At 39.2% G+C, this 16,548-nt stretch overlaps 1 protein-coding gene across 8 annotated transcripts in view; it reads left to right on the forward strand.

Moving 5' to 3' along the window:
* SNX29 (sorting nexin 29) overlaps window positions 1-16,548 on the forward strand; it is a 130,706-nt gene that overhangs the window by 4,004 nt on the left and 110,154 nt on the right. For all 8 annotated transcript variants that reach the window (XR_008468167.1, XR_008468166.1, XR_008468169.1 and 5 more), the window contains exons 2-5: window positions 7,553-7,617; window positions 8,488-8,540; window positions 12,063-12,187; window positions 15,741-15,921. Coding sequence is in view for 4 of the 8 variants with exons in the window: in XM_054212575.1 (XP_054068550.1) it covers window positions 7,553-7,617; window positions 8,488-8,540; window positions 12,063-12,187; window positions 15,741-15,921 (424 nt within the window). In the remaining 4 variants the exon portion in view is untranslated. The remainder of the gene's footprint in view (window positions 1-7,552; window positions 7,618-8,487; window positions 8,541-12,062; window positions 12,188-15,740; window positions 15,922-16,548) is intronic.

Below are 16,548 nucleotides of genomic sequence, written 5' to 3' on the forward strand. Positions count from 1 at the left end.
AGCATCTCAGCTATTAGAAGCAGGCATTTCCCCACTCAAGAGAGAGAGTACAGAGGGTACACACCACGAGGCACCCTGTGGTTCTACCTGCGGGACCACGGAGAGGATATGAGGAAGTGGGACGGACAACCTACTTCGATCCTGCGGACACGGGTACAGGAGTTGCAAGGAAGGACAACCACAAAAGGGGATCCCTCCAGGAAAAGTGCCGCCCCAGTTTCCAGTGGGCCGTTCCCCAGACAAAGCAGAAGGCTTGATCTTGCTTCTGATCCTCTTGAAGGAACTTCCAAGTCATTTATGCAAGAAGTGAGTAATGGATACTATGACCAGTATTAGGGGGGCCCTGCCTCCGGCCAGGTGGAGGAAAGGGATAACCGGGTTTATTGGACGGTGTGGATTCGATGGCCTGGCACATCAGACCCACAGGAGTATAAGGCTCTAGTGGACACGGGTGCGCAGTGTACTTTAATACCATCAAGCTATAGAGGGGCAGAACCCATTTGTATTTCTGGGGTGACAGGGGGATCCCAAGAGTTGACTGTACTGGAGGCAGAAGTGAGCCTAACTGGGAATGAGTGGCAAAAGCATCCCATTGTGACTGGCCCAGAGGCTCCATGCATCCTTGGTATAGATTACCTCAGGAGAGGGTATTTTAAGGACCCAAAAGGGTACCGCTGGGCCTTTGGCATAGCTGCTTTGGAGACAGAGGAAGTTAAACAGTTGTCTGCCTTGCCTGGTCTCTCAGAGGATTCTTCTGTTGTGGGGTTGTTGAGGGTCAAAGAACAACAGGTGCCGATTGCTACCACAACGGTGCATCGGCGGCAGTATCGCACTAACCGAGACTCTCTGATTCCCATCCATGAGCTGATTCGTCAACTAGAGGTTCAAGGAGTGATCAGCAAGACTCGCTCACCCTTTAACAGTCCCATATGGCCGGTGCGAAAATCTAATGGAGAGTGGAGGCTAACTGTAGACTATCGTGGTCTGAATGAAGTCACGCCACCGCTGAGTGCTGCTGTGCCGGACATGCTAGAACTCCAGTACGAACTGGAGTCCAAGGCAGCCAAGTGGTATGCCACGATTGATATAGCGAATGCATTTTTCTCAATCCCTTTGGCAGCAGAGTGCAGGCCACAGTTTGCTTTCACTTGGAGGGGCATCCAATACACCTGGAATCGACTGCCCCAGGGGTGGAAACACAGCCCCACCATTTGCCATGGACTGATCCAGACTGCACTGGAACAGGGTGAAGCTCCAGAACATCTGCAGTACATTGATGACATCATTGTATGGGGAAACACAGCAGAAGAAGTTTTTGAGAAAGGGAGTAAAATAGTCCAAATCCTTCTGAACGCTGGTTTTGCTATAAAGCGAAGTAAGGTCAAGGGACCTGCGCAGGAGATCCAGTTTTTAGGAATAAAATGGCAAGATGGACGCCGTCAGATTCCAATGGATGTGATCAACAAAATAGCAGCTATGTCTCCACCAACTAGTAAAAAGGAAACACAGGCTTTCTTAGGTATTGTGGGTTTTTGGAGAATGCATATCCCAGATTACAGTCAAATTGTAAGCCCTCTGTATCAAGTAACCCGGAAGAAGAATGATTTTAAATGGGGTCCTGAGCAACGACAAGCTTTTGAACAAATCAAACAGGAAATAGTCCATGCAGTGGCCCTGGGGCCAGTCCGGGCAGGACAAGATGTTAAAAATGTGCTCTACACCGCAGCCGGGGAGAACGGCCCTACCTGGAGCCTCTGGCAGAAAGCACCAGGGGAGACTCGAGGTCGACCCCTAGGGTTTTGGAGTCGTGGATACAGAGGATCCGAAGCCCGCTACACTCCAACAGAAAAAGAGATATTGGCAGCATATGAAGGGGTTCGAGCTGCTTCGGAAGTGGTTGGTACAGAAGCACAGCTCCTCTTAGCACCTCGACTGCCGGTGCTGGGTTGGATGTTCAAAGAAAGGGTCCCCACCACACATCATGCAACCGATGCTACATGGAGTAAGTGGATTGCACTGATCACGCAGCGAACTCGAATGGGAAACCCCAGTCGCCCGGGAATTCTGGAAGTGATCATGGACTGGCCAGAAGGCAAGGATTTCGGAATGTCACCAGAGGAGGAGGTGACGCGTGCAGAAGAGGCCCCACCATATAATAAACTGCCAGAAAATGAGAAGAAATATGCCCTGTTCACTGATGGGTCCTGCCGTATTGTGGGAAAGCATCGAAAGTGGAAGGCTGCTGTGTGGAGTCCTACACGACGGGTTGCAGAAGCCAGTGAGGGACAGGGTGAATCGAGCCAGTTTGCAGAGGTGAAGGCTATTCAGCTGGCTTTGGACATTGCTGAGCGAGAAAAATGGCCAGTACTTTATCTCTACACTGACTCATGGATGGTGGCAAATGCTCTGTGGGGATGGTTACAGCAGTGGAAGCAGGGCAACTGGCAGCGCAGAGGCAAACCCATCTGGGCTGCTGACCTATGGCAAGATATTGCTGCCCGGATAGAGAATCTGGTTGTGAAAGTACGCCATGTAGATGCCCACGTACCAAAGAATCGGGCCACGGAGGAACATCAGAACAACCAGCAGGTGGATCGGGCCGCTAGGATTGAAGTGGCTCAGGTGGATCTGGACTGGCAACATAAGGGTGAACTATTCATAGCTCGGTGGGCCCATGACTCCTCAGGCCATCAAGGGAGAGATGCGACATATAGATGGGCTCGTGACCGAGGGGTGGACTTGACCATGGACACTATTGCACAGGTCATCCATGAATGTGAGACATGCGCTGCGATCAAACAAGCCAAGCGTTTGAAGCCTCTTTGGTATGGAGGGCGATGGCTGAAATACAAATATGGGGAGGCCTGGCAGATTGATTATATCACGCTGCCACAAACCCGTCAAGGCAAGCGCTATGTGCTCACAATGGTGGAAGCAACCACTGGATGGCTGGAAACATACCCTGTGCCCCATGCCACTGCCCGGAACACTATCCTGGGCCTTGAAAAGCAAGTCCTGTGGCGACATGGTACCCCAGAGAGAATTGAGTCGGACAATGGGACTCATTTCCGAAACAGCCTCATAGACACCTGGGCCAAAGAGCATGGTATCGAGTGGGTGTATCACATCCCCTATCACGCCCCAGCCTCTGGGAAGATAGAACGATACAATGGACTGTTAAAAACTACACTGAGAGCAATGGGTGGTGGGACTTTCAAACACTGGGATACGCATTTAGCAAAAGCTACCTGGCTAGTTAACACCAGGGGATCTAACAATCGGGCTGGCCCTGCCCAATCAAAACTTCCACGTACTGTAGAAGGGGATAAAGTCCCCGTAGTGCACATGAAGAATATGCTAGGGAAGACAGTCTGGGTTAGTCCTGCCTCAGGCAAAGGCAAACCCATCCGTGGGATTGCTTTTGCCCAAGGACCTGGGTGCACTTGGTGGGTGATGCGGAAGGATGGGGAAGTCCGATGTGTACCTCATGGAGATCTGATTTTGGGCGAGAATAGCCAATGAATCAGATTGTGTGCTGTTAATTGCTAAGTAACACTGTCACTGTATGTCCTCATTGCTATCAGTTGTACTACAAGTAAGGCACAGGGGTGATGGGATAAGAACTGATCTCAGCAGCCGGCGCCCAGCAGTTTCCTCAAGATCTACATCTTCAGCCTACAGACTGCGTGCATGAGCCACACCAGGTGCACCAGTCACAAGCTCTGAAAAAATACAGCATGCAACAGACCAGCACCACCCAGCATCTCACCTGCCCTGAGAGACTGTTCTAACAGATGGAGCCCAAAGCCGTGGATTAAAAGAACTCAACGGACACTTTGGAGGGATGACCCATAAACTAAGGGTATTATATGTGTGTATATATATATATATATAACAGGGGAAAGTGGTGGCAATTCATTGGAACCTGCTGGGCATGGCATAGATGGTATGGAATAAGGGGTGGATAATGTCCTGGTTCCGGTGGGGATAGGGTTAACTTTTCCTGGTGTCCTGGTTCCGGTGGGGATAGGGTTAACTTTTCCTGGTATTCCATGCCATGTGAGCCACGCCCACCCTGAGCTGCCGGGGGAGGGGGCAGGAAGTTGCTGCTTAAAAGCGGGCTGGGGCGGCCCCGGTCCGGCCGGCGAGCGGCGAGCGGCGGGGGGAGCGGCGGTTCCGTAATCGCGTTTGTATATTCCCCTATCCGTGTTGTTGTTGTTGTTGTTTGCCTGTTCCCTTTGCTGTTCTGTTAAACTGCCTTTGTCTCAACCCAAGAGTCTTGCCTTTTCTTACGATTCTTCCTGTGTTTGGAAGGCACGAGCGAGCGACACGTGGTTCTTTGTTGCCATCTGAGGCTAAACCACGGCACTAACCTACCCATGTGTAGCCCTTACCAAGTCCTATAAGACTTTTCCAACAATTTTGATTATACAACAAGATAATGAAAAGAACACTAATTTTGCGCTTTCCCAAACATTACTGTTACACAATACTGTACAGTATATTTCCAGAACAACATAAGTGGAACAGATCAGGACAGAGTAATGTGTATCATTATCATGCTTGTTTCAGATAAAGTAGTAGCTAATGTTAAGATCATAAAATTCAACTATGTCCTTTTCTTAGCGGCTGTAATAGTGCTGTCTACACTTCTTTTGCTGCCCAATTTTAGCCGTTAAAAGTAAAAGGGCTGTTGCTAAAATATAGATAGAAGAACCTTTTTCCCTAATGGCTGTAATTAGTTTTAACGTGTATTTTTTTAGCTACCGTGTATTTCTAGTGGATGTGAAGGTAACTTCCTGTTGGTTTAAGCATTACTTTAATATTACTAATGCTACTTACTATTTACATACTCATATTTGACTGGACAGTGTTGAATAGGCTAAACTTTAAAGGGAAGTAACACAAGGATACTAGATTTATGTACTTGTCAACAATTAGGGGTGTTGTCACTTTTTTAATGGCAGTTTCAAAAAACATATAAAAATGCATCTAATTCAGGATGAGGCAGTAGAATCATAATAATGTAGTACAAGGTAGTATTTAAATTAGGTCTGTGTTTGTTTTATCTTAAACTTGTACCCTCAGAACCTGTGCTAGAGCAAGCAAAAGGAATTGCAGTCTGAAATTTTGCATACAAGACTTCAAAGAGTATGTGAGAGCAATCTGAGATTTATTTGTTTTTTAACCTATATACCACATGTGGTGCTGAAGAGAGCTGTAGCTATAAAGAATTGGATGAAAATCCTGTTTTCCTTTACTTGCATAGTCAGTTTTCTTCTGCTGTAGGTGTGGATATTTCTGTCAGGGTATGGAGAGAAGTTTGTTTTAAAAATAGGAAAGCATGACCATGAACGACAAAAAATGACAAGGGTCACAGAGGCAGGTGCAGTACCTGAGCCTATTTTTAACCCTTTTTGACTGCTTAGATGTTGATGGGAGGAGTCTCTCTAAGTTTCTTAATTTTTGCAACCTTACACTTATGTTTTCACAATTATTTTTAGACTCATGTGTGAACTTCCTTTTTTTATTGCAATAGTCTACATATAGCCTTTTTTCTGGGTAATGCTGTTTTTATGCGTTCTATGTTTTGTATTTGTATGTGTGTTACTGCAGTTTTCACCACTATTCTGACTACAGTTAATCACACTTGAATGGTGCTCTTGTCTGAAAATACGCTTTTTTTTTTAAAAAAAGACTTAGTTTAGAAAATGAAGACTGTAAAAGAGCAAAATCTTATATAGAGTTGGTAGAGATTTAATTTTACCTTCCATCTACTTGAAATGAAAACAATGCTAAATAGTGCTACATTTTCTAGGCTTATTACAAAGAATAATATATCCTCTGCTTGAAAAAACACACAACTGTGGATGCGGAGGCATGTGTCTCCGTTTTTGGCAATGCACGTGTGGTAAGAACACTGAATATAATTTAATATAATTGTAATCTCTGAAGGAGCACAACGTAGAGTAGTAGGGATTATGTGAATTTAATTTTATCTTCACAGTGGCATAACTGGCATAGTTGTTTGGAAGTTAAAACCTGCTTGGTATGGGGTTTGTTTTTAGAGTCCTTTGCTGGCATTGAACATTGTTTGCCTCTTCACCTGAGTTTGCACGCATCAGAGTATTTGACTTACAGAACCAAACCTCATACATCACATGTCGGCACAGTTTGAGTCACGGTTCAAAATCGGAAGTATAACTTCTTGAAAATCCACCAGAATCAGCTAAATAAGCATTGTGAAGCTTAGTTAGCTAGCAGCTACTTTTGCGTGTTTTTCCTATTGTTTTCTTTATTCTGGCATTGTGTATTATAGACTTACTGTGGGTTTTTTGTTCTCCTGATCCCATACTTAAGATGACACAAAGGCAGAATAATTTCAGTAGGGCAAATTCTGCCCCCTCCTGCTGGTTTAGGAGCAAACTACTTTGCATGGGATTATGAAGACAGGAAATTCTGGGACTGGGACCTTGCAGTGTTGGGCAGCAAGAGGAAGAGATATGTATCTTTGATGTCATCTCTTTACTAGAGGGTTTGTTGTGTGGTGTTTGATTTTCGGTATCTGGAGGAACTTGCTCATGCAGAGGTTTTGATAATTGGCTTTTAGTCTATGCATATATTAGTTGTATATTCTTTGAGAGGAAAAGAGAATGACTTTAATTCCAGAGAGGTCAGAGAGGTTTTTGAAAGGTAATTTGAATTTAAGCTCAGAATAAAGAAATGATAGAGGTGATGTAGGTTAATTAAACAATACATTTTACACGTATTCATGGGAGTTTATAAAGCATATTCCGACAACCAATGTGTTATGCTATTTGTTGTTGAAATGATTGAGAAGTTAAAGATTTTCTTGCATAGTTGCTTGTATAGGAACAAACTAGATCTTGTCGGCATTAATCAGGAAGAACTATGCTGGTAGGTAAATTTTAAGGGATTTATTGTAACAATTGCCCTCTGTTCACCTGACTTAAAACTCTTCCTTCAGTAAGGTTGTTTGACAGTAAGAAGATATTCCCGCCATCTCTTCCTAATTTTCCATTCTTTTCTTATGCTATGATGATATACTACCCTGGTAGTTGTCCCAGTATGAACATTTATGGAGTTGCAGGGTGAGCTCCATCATACACCTAATCCAACTAACCAACCAACCAAAAAAAAAAATAAAATCTTAAACTGGGTCAGTTCCAGGCTTGCAGTATGGCCCCACAGGTGGTTGTGCTAAGAAGCTAGGGGCAAGCTGTGCTGATCGTGCAGAATTATACTGTATTTGGTATTGCTACATTATACCTTATATCATGAAACCAAAATCTTACTGAAGTAAGACTCTAGATGATATTTCAAACAATATTCCTGCATATTAGAGAAAGGCTACAGAAAACCTCCAGCCACAGGCTTACGCTGCATCATTTTACTTAGAGAAAATACATTAATAAATTTAATGGAATAATTGGCATGGGAAGAAAGTTTTCAGGGCCCTGGTCTTGGCCCAAATGTATTTTTCTTAAAAAACCTATTTATTTTAAAATTATATCCTTTTGTTGAATTTCAGGTTCACAGAACAATGACACTAAAAGACAGTTTCTTCTAGAACGGCTGCTGGATGCAGTTAAACAGGTGAGAAATCCCATACATATTTCTACAGTATGCGTACTCTGAGTTGTCAGCACTAGCAAGAACTGTCTTTGCACTTTTCTCTCCTCATTACTAGGCAAAGAAGAAATCTTGTCTTTCACCCAGTGCTACTGATTTTTTGTGTCTGCTAGCAAACAACTGTTATGCAGTATTTGTTTACAATTTTTATTCTTGACAGATTAGATTTGTATTATTTATATATGTTATAAATATATATAATAATATGGAATATACATTATAAACAGATACATATTTGTAATACTTATAACTGAACTAAATTGTACTCTACTGCAAAGGCTAAATTGGTTAACATTTTACAGTAGCAGCTCTTTTTCTTTAGGATTTTAGTAAATGGTTAAAATGTAGATAAAGATGGGATTTATTTATGTATGTCTGTATCTTGCATCAACATGAAGTTCAGCAAGTAGAATTTCATAGACTGGCTTCAATTTAGGAGAGCTTGGGAGGCAAAAGAATGCCTCAAAAGTCAGTCAATGATATCTTTTATAATAGAGGGATTCTTCTGTAATTTTAGCACTGAGCTGAATAGGAGCAATATTTGTTTTTGTGGGTGTACGTTTAAAACTCAAAAGTAGTAATTTTTACTCGTTGTTAAATTTATTGAAGGACCTGCAGGTGTGTTGTTCTGGGTAGCGAGAATATATTTGAACTGCAAGAGTAACCCGTTAGTGGAACATTATACTGTAAAGCACTTTTTGTTGCAGGCTGTACTTGCCAATGCTTTATTTTGTACTGCTTCCTTTTTTGTAATGACTTTGTTTCTTATATGGCAATATTTCAAAATATTAAGTTTGTTAGTGTAAAAAAATTCTTAAAATCTCTTTATTGCAGTGTCAAATACGTTTTGGAGGAAGAAAAGAAATTGCTTCAGACTCCGATAGCAGGTAAAATAGTCTAAGAAACTTTTAACATGCTTAGATTGTGTTTCATAACGACATAATACATATGGCACAAAATACTTGACACGCTCAAAAAAACCCCAGTTCCTTTTGTTTAGACAAACACTGACGAGGGACTCTGAATTTTCCATCTTGTTACAAATTTGACAGCTTAACAAAGAGTGTTTTATGAAGCTACAAGTGTTTAAGCGGCTGCAGAGTTCATGACAAAGCATTGAATTCTGAGGTCTGAACGTGAGGTTGGCAGAACTTATCTTCCCTGAAACCTCTTTTAAAATGAATGCATATTTATTGCCAATACACCTGGGTTTTGTGAAGCTTGACACTTGTGTCAAGTATGTTTAACGCATAAGAATGAAAATTTTCTTAATGATTATTTTTTCTTATTCTTGATACGTTTTTCTTCTCTTTTGTGTATGAGAAGTTGTTCCTTTTTATTAATTTAAGTAAAAAAATGTCATTTAATTCCTATTAGTTGTGTTTCTTGTTGAATATGGCGTATTGGTTTCTAAGGTGTGTAAAATGATGACTGACAGACGGAAATTGCAGTGCTTTTTGTATCCCATTGAGCCTTTCTCAGCATCTGTCCTACCGAAGAATCTTGGATAAATAAAACACCAGGATTAAACGCAGTTGTTGTCCTTTTTCTTATGTCCTTGAAGTTTGCCTTTTGGGAAGAAGTTAATTATCTATTGACCATTTAGAAATGGTGCATAAAATTCTCTCCAATCCCCTCCCAGTGCAGTCTTTGAGAACATGTCTAAGGGGGTGGTTTCACGGCTCCTGGAAAGCCAACATAACAATTCATTGCTACTGAAGGGTGGGGAGGATTCATGTAGCTCCTCAACGTCCCTGACTTCAGTACTACTCCCTTCCACCACTTTTGTAAGCCATGCCTGGTGATCGTCCAGCCCCCTCTGAATTAATTTAATAAAAGAAGAAATAATGCAAAAGGATAACTTTTTGCCATTTTAGTGAGTTAAATCAGTAAAACGTCTGGTGAATGCTAGAGTTGCTGCAAGGAGGGGAAGATCACACGGCTAGAAGCAATGGGAAGTGCAGAAGGGAAGAAGGATCAAGGGATGAGAGGGCAAACCCACCTTCTTTCAGAAGGACCTTGTAATGCAGGTCCTGTGCGTTCCCTGTGTGTGAAACTCCAGGCTAATGCTACTCCATGGCAGCATAAGCCTGTCTGACTTTTGGCTACTTCTGTCATCCTGTCTTGCCCTTGGCTGTTTCAGCCTACAGTGTTTTGGGCGAAGACTTAGAGAAATAGTGTTCTATTGAACAAGAATAGTGGAAACAGTTCAGGGTCTGTTCAACACAGGGTTTGTTGGACAGAAGCTGGTGTGAGGGAGGAAGCAAGAAGATGCAGGTGGGATGGAGGGATGGTGGGGCTGAGGCACCTAACAGTTGGACTGGCTGTGCAGCTGTAGCTGTTGGCACAGAAGCATCAACTAGAGGTAGTTTTTTAATCTTTACTCTTTAGTTTATGTGTATTGGTGATGTGTACCTTTGTAGTAGCTTGTGTGAACTCAGCTAGAAGGAATTACCTCCTATGTAGAGCAAATTTTCTGGATCTAAAACTTCTGCTTTGTTGCTCGCTTTGCTTGATCAACTGCCTTGCTGCAGTTGTTTAAAAATTTGCATGATGATCTTTTGTCTTCTGATAAACACTGAGAGTTGGGATTCCAAAAATACAATGCTGGCTAAATTTTGCTTATAAATATGTTCCTTGGAATTCAGTAGACATGCTGAATAATGGATTATAGCTAGGCAGTTTCAGGATTAAAAATGCACTGCAAATTACATTAATAGATGTTTTTTTTTCCTAAATTCCATGGTGTTTGAGGTTGTTACTATGTTAAATATTGTGAGATAATTTTGAAAATGAAGGTAGTCTGAAAATTTAGGTCAAAATCCAGTAAAATCCATGATTCTCCAAATTTTGTTCTCCCACTGCTTTTTTTTTGTCTTTGAGATTATAATTGTTCAGAGTTCTACTATGTCTATGAACACTAGACTTCTCCATGTTTTCTGTATTTGTTTATTTAACATACCCTCGTGATGCTGTCTAGTAAATACAATACCTGTGCTGGGCATTGTAGAGTACCTGATTTTTTAAATTTTATTTTGTTTTACTAGTGGCTGAATTTTCCTGCAGAATGCTGCACAGTTTTTCTTGCTTTGATTCTTAATGCACGTGGATTTTTAATAATATGATCTCTCTCACAGAATCTAGTTTCTGTTCTGCTTTTTCTGAATTGAAAAAGTCAAGATTGTTTTTTTTTTTTTCCTGGGTGGTCATGTATCTGCCGGAATTTCCATTTTTAACATCAGAGTCTTTTTGGCAAAAATAAATCACAACTGCTTCACAATCATTTTGAGTATTGTTGAATTATATTCTGCTTTATTAATAAAGTTTTCCTAACAAAGTAAAGTTTTACTAACATAAATGTACTGGCAAGCATTCTGTGTTAAAAGCTCTTCTGTCCAGGGCAGTTGTGGTAAATATACCTGGTTTTCTGTCAGTGCTTCTCCTGCAATTTTGTGGTTTTTTGTCACCCTGAATAGAACTCTAGTTGTGGAATGTCGGGGCAGGGTCCTGAGCCACTTTGTCAACTGTTTTTATTTATTTGCTTGAACTTAGTTAAAGTATCTGTTCTTCCTTTTAGTAATCAGCTTTGGCAGCCAGGTGACGACTTTATCAAAGCTTAAGTTTTAGGTATTGTTTATATAATGGCAAAAATAAAACTTAGAGAAAATAAAATTTCAAAGAAACAGATTGCATTCAAGTCTGTTAAACTTTAAGCCTTACTATTCCCTGTAGGTTACAATAATATTCCTTTCTTGGGCAGGCTGAATTTTAAAACTTTGCTGGTTTTACAGTGTTTCTACCTGTGTGAAAATTGATTCATTAACTGTGTTATGTTTGAAAAAAAATAATCAGGAAATTAGTAAATAGTATTGTAGAGAACATTAAAAACTGAAGATTCAACACATCTGCAGGAAAAGATTTCTTATTTTTCTATGCCTAGAATTTCTGAAGGACACTAAAATGTATGTTTAATTGTTTTACTGGGCTTGAATTATAGCGTACTAATGCAAATTAACAGAATTGTCTGTTAATTTTATAGGAAGTTATAGCATACTTCCAAATGATCATTCATTGCATGTGTAGTACAAAGTATATTTATGAAGAGTAGGTAGTCTGAAGCTGAAATAACATGAGTAACAACCACTCTAGCAGGTGAGGATGATTTCTCCAATTGATTACCAGTTCTTCTGAATGTAATTTGTGCCCCAGTTTTGGATAGTCATGATGAGACTGGGGGTATAAATAGATTATGCTGTTTGCAAATAATGAGATTAGTGCATACAAGGAGTCTTTCACTACTTAAAATAGTTAACCTTACATTCTCTATTCAGAGATTTGGAATAAACCTGCTCTATAGAAACATAGTTGATTGTTCTTTTCACGTGATTTCTTTAAAAATTCTGTTGCAGAGTCACTTGTTTGTGTGCTCAGTTTGAAGCTGTGTTACAGCATGGTCTGAGGAGGAGCCGAGGATTAGCATTAACAGCAGCAGCGATCAAACAGGCAGCAGGTTTCTCCAGTAAAACTGAAACAGGTAATTCCTTAATTATAACTATTCTATTTTAAACAGTTGGTAGGTGCAAGCGGTATGATTTCTAATGGCAGTTTTAAGCAATCTACCAAACTGCAGACTGTTGGTAGCGTACTTAATTCTCACTTAATAATCTCATTAAGCAGTGAAAAAGGTTATTGCTTCCTTAATGTAGTTTAACTTTCAAACCAAGTTTCTCTAGAAATTTAAGTGTTTGGAAATCTGCACTTCCTACAGTTCCACCATGAATAGTATCATTGGCAAATTTATTTTGAATTGTGGTAGGGATAAACATTGTGTAGTTGTGCTGTTAAGTTATTACTACAACATTTTAATTCTTAACCTTGTCTTACTCTGTTCTTTAACTGCCATATTCTTTAGCATCAGATACATTTAAGTATTGATGTAATTTTAAAAACAAAACTCACATTAATTATGGGTTGACATTACAACTTGGGTTGTTTTTTATTACTTTCTCCACATTTAAAGAAAAGATTCCTTTATTTTTTTTGCCTTCTCTTCACCTTGAAGTTTCCCTTGGTTTTGTTTTATTTTTTTCCAAAAGTGTATGAAACTGTTAGTCTTCATCAGTTTTGTGTGAAATTTGACATACGGTATCTTTTTTCTTAAACAGGGTACACACAATATAAAGAAGTTTCTTTATGGCTTTTGAAACTCCGTTAAGTGTAACATGTAACACATACCGGGGTTTTGTTTTGTTTTGTTTTTTTTTAAATATATGCAGTGGTACTAGAATTGTTAATACATTTTGCTCTCCAACGATAACTTCCAGTTACACCAGACAACTGCATATGATGGATATTACAATAACACAAAATGTGTAGTTTGATATAATGGGATTTTTAAGTTGCTGTAACAACAGACTTGTTTTCTGTGGTTGATAGGGTGAAATGTTGGGTCTTGCGTGCTGACTTTTCTGCCAATGGGTTAAACCCTCCAGACTTAGCTTTTTTTGGGAGTTAAAATTGTTAGTTGCTGTGGTTAGAAATGGAAATGATAGACTAAGGCTTTTGGTTTATAAACTTTATTTAATGATAATCTCAATTAAAAGTGAAAGAATTAATACTTCCAAGTAGAGCAAAGAATGTTCTACTATGAGAGACTTGTGACAAATATGAAACTGTACTTTAATTACTTGACGGAATAGACACTGAAATACACAATGGCTGCACAGTATAAATTGTTTTCTTTACTTCCCTCCCTCCGCCCCGCATGAGGAGGCACTGAACCTAGCTTCAGGATAGATCTCTATGCTCTCAGCTTGGGACATGACCACTGTTCGGTGGTGATTAATGATTGGCAGTATTGCAGTTACCGGAACTTTGTTATTATTAAAATTAAATAAACTGTTTGGACAAAGTGATTAATATTTGTGTGAACTGCATAATGTCAGCATCTTTTCTGCCTACAGTTCAATTGTAGAAATTGCGTTTTACTGAAATTAAAATGATCTTACTTCTGAATAATAAATATTGGATTATTTGCTATGAAAAATAATGTCAATAGTTAGGACTTGGATTTTCATTTAACACTACTCTCAAAGAAGATAACTTAGTCATTTGAAAATGCCACTTACGTTACTGTTTTTATAAAGTGTGTCATGGAGGGACTTAGAGTATAGAATACTCTTAATTTTCATTGGATAGATTTTGATTAAAAACTGATAATCCAAATTCTGAAGCTTTTCAAAATCCTTGATATCTGTAAATTATCAGAATGCCAAGAAACACCGAGTTTCACTCTCAGCACAAGGGGAAATCTGTTTATTTTCTCTATTCCTGTAATATTTTCACTTCCTACTTTAGTATCGTTTTGAGCTTTAGCAAGACGGAAGAAAAGAATGAATTTTATTGGTCAGAAGAAACAACGAAATCCTGAAATCACTATCATCTTGATACAAATCTGGCATTTTAAGGAATGCTTTTTTTTACATATACATGTGTTTTATTTTTGAAATGCAGATCAAATAAGTTGAACGCAAAGGAGTAAGACATATCTGAATGCTTTTATTTATTCAGTGGACATCCTTATTGTTTGCACGTTAATGTGCCTATGAGGTCCTAGATCAGCAAAGTATACCTTTAGCTTTGCATCCTGCATTATCAATTCAATGGTTCCTGTGCTTTGCACATTTGTCTAATTTAGAAGACTCTGGGTTGTTCTTGCGTAGCTGTCAGACCTATTTGGCAAAACTTCTAGTTAGTGAATCTAACCTGCTTGTTATGTGTTTAGGTTTATAAAATTGTATTATAAACTTTGTTAATCTAATGCTGTATTTGGCTTTCAGCAGAGATTAATAAAAAACCCTCATAAGCCAGCTGAGCATGTTTCACCAAAAGAAGTCGTAAGCTGTTGTGAAAACCTATTCAAAATCCAACTGCACGCTCTTATTTAGCAGAAAGAAGCATCGTGGATGACGTTTTCTTAAAATTCTTACTACATTAAAAAAGATTTAGGAAAGTGATAAGCAAGGAGTGGCAGGATCAGTCTGTTTTCTCTCTCGTGTGAATTTTTTTTTTCCTCTTAAAATTTTTTTTTTCTCTTAAAAATATCCTATTTGTCTTAAATTAGTTTCTTAATATGTTAATAACTGTAGATTACCAGCTTTCAAACTGTTCTAGTTATTCGAGCAATTCTGTTTATAACAAACCAAAGCCACGTGAACATTAATGTTATATTTTAAGATACTTCTAAGCAGTATGTATTTGATGCAACATTAGTGTCTCATGCTTGCCAAACTATACCATATAGTAATGATTTGAGTCTTACAGATGAATTATCTGATGTTTGGTTGTTCTTTTCTCCCTGAGAAAATGGTAAGAGGTGGATTGTAATAAATATGTGCTTATAACATGTTCTTAATTCAGTTAAGAAACAAGAATATGTAAAATACTAGGTGTATTATTGTACGTTTACAATTACTGATGTAGATTTTTGTTACCTTCAATCGAGAATTTTGAGGCAACTGCAAAAAAAACTTTTTATCAATATTTGTGGACAGGGCAAGGAAACTATTTTAGTGGAAAGGTGTATTGTTGCCTTTCAAATGTAACACTTTTTATTTTTTAAGGTAGCATGCATTTGTCATTTGCATGTCTGCAAATTCTGGAGTTGTCTGTTCTTTGGACCTAGCTTCTAACACTTCACAATCAGCAGAAAGATAGAGTTCTAAAGAACTTTTTTCGTTTGCCTAATACACTCCCAGCAGAACATGTGAACTTTTTCTATGGATGAAATACTGGCTTAAAATGTGAATTCTATGTAAAAATATAAGGTAGAATCCTTTAGTGTGTGTGTTTTGCTTTTTCAATGAAGTGAAAAGTTCTAAGTGCTTAAATAGCCTAAGTTCTGTAGAAATAAATAACCTATTTAACTGGAGAGTTATACAAAGATGGTAAATGATTCATCTTTGTTCATAGTTATATACCATTACCTGCTTGTTTTATAAACCACATGTCAATGCATTCAGAGCATATGAGCTTAGCATTTTTTGGTGCATTTTTAGTTACTATTTTTATTATTTTTTTTATTCCAGAGCCAGTGTTTTGGTACTACGTGAAAGAAGTTCTGAATAAACATGAACTGCAGCGCTTTTACTCTCTGAAGACAATTACTACAGATATTGGTAGAGGCCGGGCTTGGTTGCGCTGTGCGTTAAATGAACATTCCCTGGAAAGATACGTTCATATGCTGCTTGCAGATAAGAGTCGACTCAGGTACTGTATTTGATATCTTTGTAATGCAGGAAATGTATTGACAAAGGAAGTACTGAGATTAAAAAAACCAACCAACTAGCAAAAAACCACAGCTGTAATAATACACCATATTAATTGCTACGCTAGTGAAGCCGCTTAACCTCGTACTTTGGTTTTGTTCATTTTTGAGATTTTGGCAAACATTAAGCTAGTGGCTGGTATCAACATGTGACCTGAAACTGGCTTCATTCTAGCATGTGAGAATATATGCCTCTATCTTCATTTCCATCCTCTTTCCTAACTCCCTTCCCTATTCTTTCAACAGTTTTCCTCACTGAGACCTTGTCATTGTGCTTTAAGGTGCCCCACTCATTCCATTAAAACAGTACACAGTTGCAGCCTTGATCTTATTCATCAATGGTAGTGCCTGTTGCCTTTTGGAGATGCCCATCCTGTAATTGAAAAGCTCCAGTAGTCAAGCAATAGGTAGCTACTACTGCAGATCACTTGGAAGTGGTTTTGTACCAATTTGTGAACCTTCTTGTTACAGGCTTACTGAGAATAACTTACTATGCAGTGTGAAATCCTAAGGTACTTTGGATGTGCAAAACGCACTTAAATTCACACTTAACTGAGTCTGACCATTTT

Source organism: Rissa tridactyla, chromosome 8 (assembly GCF_028500815.1).
Source record: "Rissa tridactyla isolate bRisTri1 chromosome 8, bRisTri1.patW.cur.20221130, whole genome shotgun sequence".
NCBI classification, from domain to species: domain Eukaryota; kingdom Metazoa; phylum Chordata; class Aves; order Charadriiformes; family Laridae; genus Rissa; species Rissa tridactyla.